General features: G+C 37.2%; 1 protein-coding gene across 7 annotated transcripts in view; it reads right to left on the bottom strand.

Moving 5' to 3' along the window:
* The window catches only part of UBR3 (ubiquitin protein ligase E3 component n-recognin 3 (putative)), a 96047-nt gene that overhangs the window by 74687 nt on the left and 9021 nt on the right, over positions 1–12339 (bottom strand). For 6 of the 7 annotated variants that reach the window (XM_015289672.4, XM_015289671.4, XM_015289668.4 and 3 more), the window contains exons 2-6: positions 7965–8104; positions 7411–7569; positions 5598–5741; positions 4966–5015; positions 1677–1743 (exon numbers count right to left, since the gene is read on the bottom strand). In XM_015289672.4, coding sequence (XP_015145158.2) covers positions 1677–1743; positions 4966–5015; positions 5598–5741; positions 7411–7569; positions 7965–8104 — 560 coding nt within the window. Of the gene's footprint in view, positions 1–191; positions 302–1676; positions 1744–4965; positions 5016–5597; positions 5742–7410; positions 7570–7964; positions 8105–12339 lie in introns of those variants that run through there. The other variant, XM_040704162.2, reaches the window with a different exon arrangement.

Below are 12339 nucleotides of genomic sequence, written 5' to 3' on the forward strand. Positions count from 1 at the left end.
GCCAGTACCACTACAGACCTGGGACAGGAGAGGGAGTCTGCTTGTATGGAAAAGGTAAATCTGTTTTTATTCAATACTCAGTTTTCTAAAATTTTCTTTTCATACTCTTATTTTATACCAAATTGGACATAAAATATGAATACTGAAAACTTCAGAAAACTATTCAATATTTAATAAAAACAGATACTTACCCTTTCCCCCACTGGCAGATTCCCATCCTGTGGGGCTGATATTAGGAGCTACCAACATCATGAGCACAGTCCATGTTGGGATACCTCAGTGGGGGGGGAAGACTACAATCCTGGGGGGAAACCAAATGTTGAATTAAAGAACCACTTTTCCTGAAATGCCATTGCTGATACTGGTTTTCAGATCTCAGAGGTTCTAGATCTCTGAGCTTCTGCCCTGACTATTTCCAAAAATCAGTTATTACACATCAGAAAGACCAATCTTTTCTTGCATTAGCTGACTAACTTACATCTTAGGCAAGTAAACAGTCTTCAAGCAAGAGAGTCTTCCTTGGGTGACAGTACATCTCTTGCATTTCTCCAGAAATATCGTCGTTTCCAGAACATAATGTTCTGTTAATTCTGATTTGTTCCAGCTTCCACTCAGCTTCTCTTATCACTGCTTATACAAACATCTACTGCTGTAGTATACAGAAATCAAGGCACCCATCTTCAGATAATTCATGATCTTCCACATATCATTGCTAAGATCACCTCTTAATAACGCAAATACCAAAACACTCAGTTCTCTGCCCTTCCGGCTTTGTGATCTTTTTTCATTACATCTGAAAACACCAGAAATAAGCGATTTGCCTTTTCCTTAACCCTCACAATACTTTCATGCCTTTTTACTGACTTCATGAACTTGCACATTTCAAATTCAAACTCCAAATCTCCACTTCAAAGCCTTCACAAGCATTTTATTTCAACTTTCACCACTGCTTTTCATCCAAATGTTCTTTTCTTAAACCCTGCGATTTCTTTCTGCTTCCCATGCCAGACTCCTCACACTCCCATGAAAAAAGTTTTAAAATATATTTTAAACACAAAAACCTCATGAAAAGCACAGGATAGGGCTATCTTATCTTTAGCTTATGCTCATTCTTGAATTAAAACTCGCACTAATGAGCGATACTCATCTCAGGCTAGAAATTGCACAGAGGATTAATTTCACTTTAGGGAAATAACAGAGTGGTAACAAAGGAGACTTCACCCACATATCTTTCCTCAGTATTACTAGAAGAATATTACAGAAAGACTAAACAGAACCAGAGAACCATTCTTGCCTTCAATCACGTTGTGTAGTGGCACAAAGAAAAAGTTGCCAAGAATACACACATCAAAAACCTGTTCACCGAGATGTGTTGCAGCCATGTCAGCCACAGAGTGAAAATGAAATTAACTGTTAAGAGGACATCTTATGACATGAAGGTGACAAAATGATTGATCAAAGTTCCAGAAAGTTGTATTCACTAAGAGAAATCAAAGCTGCCAATTAGTACTATTGCGCTTATTATTCTTTTCAGACTTTGTCACATTTAATACCTGCCACATGCAATACCACAGTGCTTGGGAAGGGAAATGAATGACAGTATTCCTAGATATTTTTTTTAAGATAGACAGAAAGCAGATATGACACACTGAGATCGGAACTTTTTACATAAATACCTTTGGTGGTGCTGCTTAGTTTCACCCTCTTGCGCTTGCCTACACCTTGGCTACCATCCTGGTCCTCCTGGGATAGGGAAAGAGTTTAAAAAGTTACAATTGCATATTTGGAATGTTATTGCCAAGAGACTGCATGCACTCAAAATTCTGGTTTAACTATCGAGTTAAATCAGAAGTGTCCCAAACACACTCTTGTCACAAAATACTTTTGCTGCTTACAGGAAACAAAGACTCAGTGCAATACTGCTTTAGGAATAACAATTTTTTAAATCACTTATACCCCCCTCCAGGGGATCTTATCATCTGCAAGTTCAAACAACAACATCTATTTGATTAATTTTGTCAGTATGCTGCTTTCATTTCTGAAAATGATCGCTACAAAAATGTTTAGCACTATAAATTTTCTGAATGTTGCATATCCAGTGTTTCACTATACTCATCTGTAAGGATTTGTTTGGTTGATTCCTGAAGAAGCACTATTTAACACATTGACTAATAAAGTTGGTGACACAATCGGCTGGACATTTTCTAATCAACAGAAGGTTTTGATTAAAGAATAAAGTTCTGGCACCTCCAAGAGGCAAATTTGAATTGCTTGTTCCCTACAGAACCAAAGAAACCCTTCAAGCAGGCACTTGCCATCTGAAGCTCTCAATGTACTCTGCAAACAAAACAGCAAAGGTTCCAAAATGCAATGCAAGTTAAAAACATCACCACCACTTCACAAAATCTAACTCTGGGTATTAGAAAATAATGTGACATTAGAGGATGATACTAAACGCTAAGTATATCTTTTCTAACAATGGTAGACCTAATGAAACACTGAAACGAACAATAATTCCTGCAGGTGCTAATAAAATGAGAGATATCTAATGTAAATATCTACTGCATGATGTATAATTAATATGTATACTGCAAATATGTGAACAATATTATTCTTCATTAAACAAACGCTTCAGTTCCAAACTTCAAGAGAAATGACAGAGAACATGGAACTGAAATAATAACTGTTCTTCCGTGGGGAGAAAGATCATTCATATTTTAGATATAAGTACTGACCAAAAGTATCACGTTAAGGAAAAATCTGATTTTTTTTTCTCCTCCTTTCAGTACCTTCATTTGAAAATCCTGTAGCCAACTTTCAAGGATGGACATGCAATTACAGACAAGAGAACCATGAGTTCACAAACACATCACTTCTGTACTTAGGAGCCAGTCAGTCAGCTCTCAGCAAGCTGTCTCTCATCACACCCCTTGCCCCACATAGGCTAAAGTCTCCAAATCAAAAAATCTGACTTGGTAAGACATTACTTTGAACTGGAAGAGTCTGCAATTTAAGTCTCCTGTCTTAAAGACAAGGATTCTGAGCTCCTATTGCTAGAAAGTTGATAGATTTGAGTCTAACAACCTCATCAGCAGCCTCAGTGAAGTCAGACAGCTGTTAGAGTTGTCAGAAAATAATGTATTTGGGCATGCACATTTTAATTAATGTGTTGGATTTTGACCTCCAACACTACTGCTCTGGCATTTCCCATTCTGAAATATGAGAAAAAGTTAAACAGTCTTCACTGCAACTTTACTGTCAAGAAAATGAAATTATGAGCAACTCAGTGAGAAATACTTTCCTGAGAAATGTGGGATTTTTTTACTTTTTTTTTTTTTTCCCCCTTTAATAAAATCATATGGTTGGCTTCCATTGCTACAGTAAAGAAGTATTAAATCTTAATGTCAATTACAGGAATTTTAACAGCCTTGAGACAGTGAGTGCTAGGTCACACCACATCTCCCAGGCCAAGGGATAAAGAATAAGCACATGTGAAAACAAATGTAAAACATCTTGGTTTTACCCGCTTGATAATACTCTGTAAATACACCTAAGTAACAGCAGAGAGATACGCAGATTTGCTTTACATAACAGAATATTTAATAATACACCTAAGGTGCCTCACTTCTGTCCTAAATTCAAATAATAAATGTTATGTAATTTACAATTCAAGATACATCCACAGTAATGTAATAAAATACCTACATACAGTAAATGGCTATTTATATTTATACCTATATCCTGGAGATAAGAAAGGAAAACCTTTCCAGATAAGAGACATCTCTAATTCACAAGCTACAGTACAATTACTGTATCTCCCTCCTTTCTTACTTATAAAAATACTTCCACCTTGAAATTTACCCCAATAAGAAAATTTTTCCCTGTAATAAACACCTGTCTCTACCTCCATCTTGGACATCTTTCCCAACAGAAGTGCCACAGACATGTGATCTCTCTTCACACTTGTACAAGTTTAGTTTAATCCCCTGTTCTGTTTTCCAGAGGTAAAACACCACAAAGCATACTGAGCCATTTTAACCGAAAGTACTGCCGGAGCTTATTACCATTAACTTGCACTGCCTTGCCCATCGCCGGGCTTTAAAAGCAATACTGTTAGCAGTCATTTGCAGGTTTTTGTTTATTTGTTTGTGATTTTTTTTTTTGTCAAGTGATGGTGAAAAAACTACATGTAATATTCTGAAAATGACATTATAAACAGCACTACTGAAAGCATAAGAGATGCTGTTGTGCTTGTGACAGAGGTAAACATATCACATAACTGCTTTAGACATACACAAACGTTTTTACTTCAATACTTGTTCACATATAATTCCTCATAGGAGTTTTAAATTCTGTTTCACATGATTTAAAAGTTAGTTATGCTAGCCCTACCATATGTTTAAGAATCAATTTGAATTGCTAGTAAGTCTCACCAGTTGATAATAGGTTTTAAATAATACGGAAAAAAATAAAAAGAATAAATTGAAAAAGTAACTCAACTTCCCTCATTAAGTTCTGCTTGTTTATTAGAGCTCAGTACAGAAGAGATTCCCCTTCTTTTTACTCCTCCTCAAAATGTTTGGTAAATAAGGTCGAGACTACACATGGGAATTTATATTCAGAGAAATTCTCACTGCCACTATTACCAGTCCAGCTGGATTCTCAGGTGCCCAAAGCTGCTAGCACCATTCTGAACGTTGTGTGATTGAAGTTTGTTTTAATCAAGTCCAAATCACTTGAACTTTTGAACTACCCACACAGTTTCTTCTACATTACTTACATAAATTGAACTGAAATGATGTAAGAAGAAATAAGAACTTTTCCAAGAGGTTCTTAGTAAATCAAGGGTGTAAGATGTGAGAAGAATATACGGTAGATGAGTAAATGTTTGCAGGATTTGGATGCAAGCAACCTCTCCATTTAATACTGTTGCAGTTCATTATAGTCTTTAAAAATCAGTCTTACCTCATCTGAAGAATCTCCTTGTCCTGATGTTGCTGTAGCACCTGCTAAACCTTTTGAAATAAGAAAATTCAGAGATTCCTTTCATAAGTCTTATACTGGAAGAATATTTTACGATATTTAATGAACCAGTATGAAACGAATAAACTACATTAAATTTCTAAGAAGAATGCAAAGCGCTCCACTGAGAAGATGGAGAAAGATTTCCAAGCAATACTAAGAATACAAAATTTTGGATTTCCAAATACATTGCACAAGTTCAATGTACCGTACTAAACAGAAACAAGCTCTTTCAGAAATTGGAAAAATCTACAACAGTCCTTACTGATCAACAACGTTCTTTCTTAAGAGCTGTGAGAAGGTGAATTAACTTAGCTGCAATGATAAAATTCCACCATAATCAACTTCACCTTGCCTACACAAATTCCACTAATTCTATGACAGGAAAATGACGCTTAGTATTTTAGCAGCAAAAAGAGAACAAGCTCAGTGTTGTTGATAGAATCGAGTCCTGCACTTTGGTGCTGCACTAAATAATTTTCATTAAGATTTACTGAAGCTTGCCTGTTAAAAATATAACTTTTTAAATAAACAGCAATAAACAACACCTCTCAAAAATATTTTTCTGCACAAACCTTGAACGGCTAGTGTGCTAGTACCAGCTCCTTGCTCCTCCATACCACATGCAAGTTTATCCTCAGGAAATGCCAGTCCTGAGCCTTTCAAAGCAATGAGGTACTTCTCATGACTTTTCTTCGCACATGCATTCTCTCCAACACCTTGAATAAGCATTAAAAACAGCATTACAGAACATATAGTAACCAGGTAGCTGTTGCTGTAATATTCTGTACAAGCATCTAAAAATGGTCCACATTTTAAAAAGCTGCACAATTTTAAGAAATAGAAGCTAAGAAGTTTTTCATATAATGAACTGAAATCTGAGAGACCTTCTCAGGTTTTTCATTCTTTAACCTGGTGTTAAATAGACCTACAGTTTCCAGAGAAGGGAAGACAGTGACAGATGGTAATACTCCATATACAAATTCTAATATTTGGAGTTTCTCTTCCAAAGTTCAAGGACTGCAGCTGCAATTAACAAAAAATGCTCCAAAAGATATTATCACTTCAGTCTAATGAAGACAAGTAACAGTGCGTGCTTTGGACATTAAAATTCACACCAAAGGGGGCTATAAGAAAGAAGAGAACTGACTCTTCAGCAGGGTCTGTGTGGTAAGACAAACGGTAATGGTTTCAAACTAAAAGAGGGGAGATTTAGACTGGATATAAATAAGTTTTTTGCAATAGGTGTAGTGAGATACTGAAATAGGTTACCCAGGGAGGTGGTGGAAGCCCCATCCTTGGAGGAATTCAAGGTCAGGCTGGATGGGGCTCTCAGCAACCTGATCTAGCTACAGGTGTCCCTGTTAGTTGCAGGAGAGTTGGACTAGATGACCTTTAATAGTCCATTCCAATTCAAACAATTCTATGATTCTGTGAAATGAATTTTAAAACACATTTGTCCTATAAGGAAAAGAAACATTAGAGCAGCAAACTGTATTAGATGTTTAAGGAAAAGAAAACCTGAAGGAGATGACAGCAACCTTCTAGCTATGCAACTTTCACATTAAAAGTCAAAAAAGTGCAGGTTTTGCTCTTCTATCCTCTTCTTTGCTTTCCCTACCCAGAAAGAAACTGAATCGACTTCAGACATGTATTCGCCATTTCACAAGTCCTTTCAAAGATTTGAGGATTGCCTGTTCCTCAGCTAGCTGCTGCCCAAGCCAATTAGGGGAACTTATAGCTACAATAATAACTATTTGCTCCCTACCTATGCAAAGGAAGTATGGAAAGGACTCAAAAATGGTACCTTCTCATCACAAGAAGACAAGATGGAGCTTGGGACTGGGGAATGAGGAGAGTGCCAAGAGTGATTAAACAACATGCTCAGATTCATTGCAACTTAAAACAGGATAGAACAAATAATTGTGTGGGCAGGATTATTTGTTTTTAAGAAAAAGAAAAAGCTTTCCTCAGAACTGCAGTACATATAATGGCCTTTTGCTTTTCAAAGGTCTCCTCCAGTAGCATCTACAAGAGCAGACTTTCTTCTGAAGCGCACTGAACATGTTCCACTTCCAATAAGTGTGATGCATCTTATTTGACAGTTGTAATCTGCCACATTCACTTCTCTTTCAAGAGAACGGATTTATTACAAAACTCTTCAAATTATGCATCTTCAGTTATCTGGGACATGGAAGCTAAAAGATGTGTGCTGTATAGGTCTTCTGCCAACCCCCCATCTAACAACAGTATTCTTAAGAACATACATTTCTTTGGGTTTTGAGAAGTTAGATAAAAACTTGCAGAAAATGAAGCGATAAAACTTAAGAAGACACTTAAGGTCTTCAAAACTTGGACATACGAATACTGAAAATAACATAAACGTACCAGAGCTGAGATCTTTGTAGAACTGTTGGCTAGTCAAAACCTGGGTAAGAACTGATCGCATTGCTCCTCCCATTTTGGTCAAGTCTTCTAGAAAGGAAACGTGAGGCTCCAAAACCTGGAGGATTTTATGAAGGTCTTTCTCTGATGGCAGATCAAGAGCTGAAAGCCACATAACAAGAACTTTTGGTATAATTATAATGTAAACTAGCCAATACCTACACAGTGTAGAACAGTTTTGACTACTATAGAATGAACTAACGTACAATGCTCAAAAATTCTCATGCACGTGTTTTAATTTGATCCTGACTTCATTTTCTGGAAGAGCTCCACACAACACTAAATAACTCTTAAAATATATTTAAGAAGCTCTACAACAGAGAAGAGGATCAAATAGTCTTGCCACGTAGCAATTTCGTTAGGAAAAGATGCATGAAATTCAGTGATGTCAATTACAGATAGCATGCACATAGTCATGTATTGTGTCTTCACAGGCTGCAAAGCAGGAGACAGCAGTATAGTATGATACGCTAGACATGTGTAAATTTAAAACATACCTGGCTCATTATATCCTTCTCGTAAGTGCTGAATAAGACTAAAGATAAATTGTGGAAGAACCAATTCTGACATCATCAACAAGTCTTTTGGAACACATGGAACATTTGAATTTGACTTAATCCGGTGTCTTTTACAAAACCTACAACAGACAAGAAAGACATTAGCTAAGCATAGTTGAGCAGATTTAGCATACACTAAGAAAACACTGCTTTTTTCCACTTGTCAAGACAGCATCTACTTGCAGATAGCACAGAAATAGTATTCTGAAATTCCAAGTTTAAGTCCATCTTGTTTCTGAATCCAAGGAATTATAAAGTTGTCCATTTTATTTCCCCTCCAAAGTCCATCTATCTGACAACCTGGTTTCATCCCTTACATGTTACAGACATCTTGCATCTAACAGTTAAAATAAAGCATTTTTCTCCACCTAGACATACCTGCTAGTTTCTAAGCAATCTAACTGAAAACATCCAACTGTTTCCCTCCTTTTCTGAAACTGTACGAGACTGGCCTGATGTTTCAGCTCTCATTCAGAGGATGATATTATTCAAATTAAAAGACATTTAAAACTTCCAAAAGTAAATGAGTTTGCAGGATTATTATTTCAATACAGCAACTAACATTTACTTACCAAGGGATGATAGAAAACCCTATGAAAACTATGCTAATTGCTTCACTTAAAAAATGAGAAAGCACTTCTTCACCAAAGAATTCCTGTATGGTGGTAACTGAGGCTTAACTAATACACAAAGACATGAGGTTGAGCCAAGCCCCATTAAAGCAGACAGAATGATTTCCCACTGACTTAACGTACATCTGACTGAAGAGCCGCTTTCCTGCTCCCGATCTATTTTTAGAAAGGGCATTTACCAACATCAGAGTTATTTACCCATGCCAAAGAAGTAGCCAAGAAAGAGTAAGGAAGTCTAAAAACACAGCAGGAAAGAGTACATTTGACTAGAAAGATTTGCTACAGCTTACAGGTAATTTTTCAACATGAAGATTCAGAAAACAATTCAGTATCAATGACATACAGAGTTCTGTCTGAATACGAAAATTACTTTCTAAATTTATCCACATCTTCACTACATTGGCTACACCGTACCTTCCAGAAGAAGCCTGGTACTCTGACTATTCCAGTACCACCTTCAATAGGCAAAGGCAATAAAAGAATTTAGCACCAAAAAACTCCAAAGCAGATACAAGCCTTGTGATTATGACAGTATCTTCTCCAGCCCATTTTTACTGAAGTGCAGCTACCATGTTCACAACACCAAAAACTAAGAGCTTCTCCTTTGCTGTTACACACTCCAGATTACACTTTTTTTATTAAGAAAAGGAAAGCAAAGACAGCATTAGTCAGACAGTGTGCAGTTTGTAAATACAGCCTATCCATACCTGGAAAAAAAGTGCCAAGAGAAAGAACTCAGTGATAACTGACAACTTCTGTAGTCAGTTTGCACAAAAGGAAGATCTTCATTTTGGTCATTCACAAAAGTGAACACTCAAAAAGCCATGAAAAGCCATTTACTTTCACTTCTGCGATCCACATTTGACTCACCGCACACAGAAATCTGAACAGTCCTAAATCGCAAGTCTGGCACCTTGGTGCTGCAGTACAGGACGGTCTTAAAGCTATTTGGTTTCACTTTCATCACTCCCCTTATAAGAAGGGATTCAAAGTAAAAGCAATAAAAAGACTTAAAGACACGCAAGGACAAAAAATACTACACAGTGTGCTTAAGTCTTCTACTGGTCTCCTCCATATGTGTTGCATTCAGCCAAAAGATATGTTTTTGTGGGTTCTCATCACAAGCTAAGGCAGTCATGGTAACAAAACCAAGACTATTAACTCACATGCAAAGTAGTTTTGAATCCCAGCTTCTGCTACATACAGGGCTCCCTTCCAGAGAACATAAAAAGCTCTTCTCCCCAGGAAGCCTATGCCAGCAGAGTGCTTGTGAATCGGCCTATGGATTCATTATCCCAAATCTATTACATCCTGTAGCTGAATGACGTGAATCACGTCTTCTCTTCAGATTCCCAAGAAGGCATTAAAGTGTGAGATAAATATTTTTATACAGATTCTGGAAAAATCAAGGAGGAAACCAAGTTATAAGTCACTGTAAGGAAATATGCTGTCCTGTCACTGCCATACACACAAGTTACACCAGTTGCAAATAGGGAACAATTCCTAGATACCGGATCCTAAACCCTGAAGTAGGAACACTGAAGTCATGTTGTAAGACAAGCCATTCTCTTTATCTATGGTTCAAAGTCTGCATGCTGTCAGAAATCAATACAAGATTTAGAACTAGCAGCTAGAGAAGTATACATAGTTCCAGGATCCTTACACATCCTTACTGAGACAACCTGTTGCTGGAGAACCTGTTGGCCATACTGAATGTCAAGAGCAAGAATTAACCTTAGGCCACAATGACCCAGAAAGGCAATGCTCAGGTTGTACAATTTAAAAACAAGAGTGAAGAAATCTCACTGAGCCCAGGTTTGTAATAATTGCTTATGAGACTCTGCTTTATCCTAAGCTTTAAAAAGCACACAACAGAAATGCTCATCCTCTCTTCTTCTCAAAAGCCTATTGCCTACACAGTTCTTCTACAAATATTGATCAAAATACCAGACAAAGGCTTCCAAAATCCCCAGAGTTTAAAAACAACAGCTGTTTTAGCTAAAGAAAAGCCAGACTCTCAAGCTGTGACAAGGAAGAAACAAACTGAAGTTTTGCATATAGACAGGAAGGGACACTTGTGATAACCTTCAGCAGACAGCAAACACACCTATTCCTTAATCAGTCTCCTCTACTTCTGAAAGAGCTTCTTAATTATAGCATCAGTTAAACAATTGTTCATCTTTGTTTCGAAAAGCTCCAGAAACTGTCAAAAAGAAGAAAACCACAGAATACAAGTATGCAAGCAGACAAGATCGTATTCTTCCCTTATTCTTTTCTCTAATTCAAAAATACACCTGGAGTTTTGACGTTTTGGTGGTGGTTTTTCTTCTTCTACAGTTTCCTACCTTTGAAATTGCTTTTTTCACAAAAAGCCATGGCTAATTTCAGTCAAAGGAGGGAATTGCAGAGTAAGTGGCAATTAAATAGAAATAGAGGCTTAACGATCTTGTCCACATGACTTCAAATACAATTATTGAATTTTATTATGCTGCACTGAAATCTTATTTGCAAGGTGTAGCAGAGCACTGTTATCATTTATGTAAGAGTAAGGACTACTGAGTATTGTTGATACAAGCAGCATTAACATCCTCTGAGCAACCTTCACTTTAGACTTCACAGATTCACTTTACTCTCCTGTTTAAGCCTTTAGTGGTTACCCCTGGAATTTCTAAAATGTATATTAAAGGTAAAATAACTGCTCTCCTCTAGGCTACAGTTTCACAAAGGCTTCAGTTGAACTAGGTCAGCCCCCTCAGTTGTCTTCTGCCTCTACTTCCAGCACTGCCACTCGATCAATCCTGTGCTGGAGCAAGCTCAGGGAACCAAGCGAGCAGAAAATTACTCACTCCTCAAAAACAGATACACACACAGATATATAAAATGTATAAACACACAGAACAAAGAAATAAAACCAAGAATGCAGGAGGGCCAGCTGAAATTTGAATGTGCATACTGTCTCGTAACTGGTAGATCAGGCAAATACAAGGCTCACTATGAGGCCAACTCCTCCACTTCAAAGGAAGATTTTTAAGCTTCCCCAGTTATTACAGCAACTGATGAGCACCTTTAGCACCAGCCAGACCACACCTTTACAGCTTTTGAACATTTGCAGAGCCTAACGCTGCATCCCCCTGCATCTCCAGTTTCAGTCGCATTCCAGAAACTTGACATAAGACCAGAGATACACGGGGACTATTTTTACCCTCACCTTTTTCTCACTGTTTTGTTCCCTGTCTCCCCATGTTTAGAAGTCATTTGTTTTAAGCTGAATGATAAAGCTGCCCAAAGAAGGCATCCCATTCTCAAAATGAGCACCTAACTCCCATAGAAGCTTTTAGGAATTCCTGTCTGGACAGCAATTACTCAACAAAAGGGCTCCAGGAAAACCGTGGATCTCAACTCCTAAACAACTCAATTCCAAAGCAACAAAAATATATCTGTACCCAATCCATCTATTCAGTAGCAATAAATCACATTTAAACGGAGGTTTTATTTAGGACAACAGGCACAAATTTAATATCATGTATTGCATAACAGAATGTCATATAATGTTTCATAAAGTATTCAAACAAAATGTATAGATTTTGCACATAAGAACCCAACAAACACTTCAAAAAGAATATGCATTTTGTCCCAACTAAAACCAACAGGCAAACGCTGTGTTGTTTCTACAGAATAGATGC

This window comes from Gallus gallus, chromosome 7 (assembly GCF_016699485.2).
Source record: "Gallus gallus isolate bGalGal1 chromosome 7, bGalGal1.mat.broiler.GRCg7b, whole genome shotgun sequence".
NCBI lineage: Eukaryota > Metazoa > Chordata > Aves > Galliformes > Phasianidae > Gallus > Gallus gallus.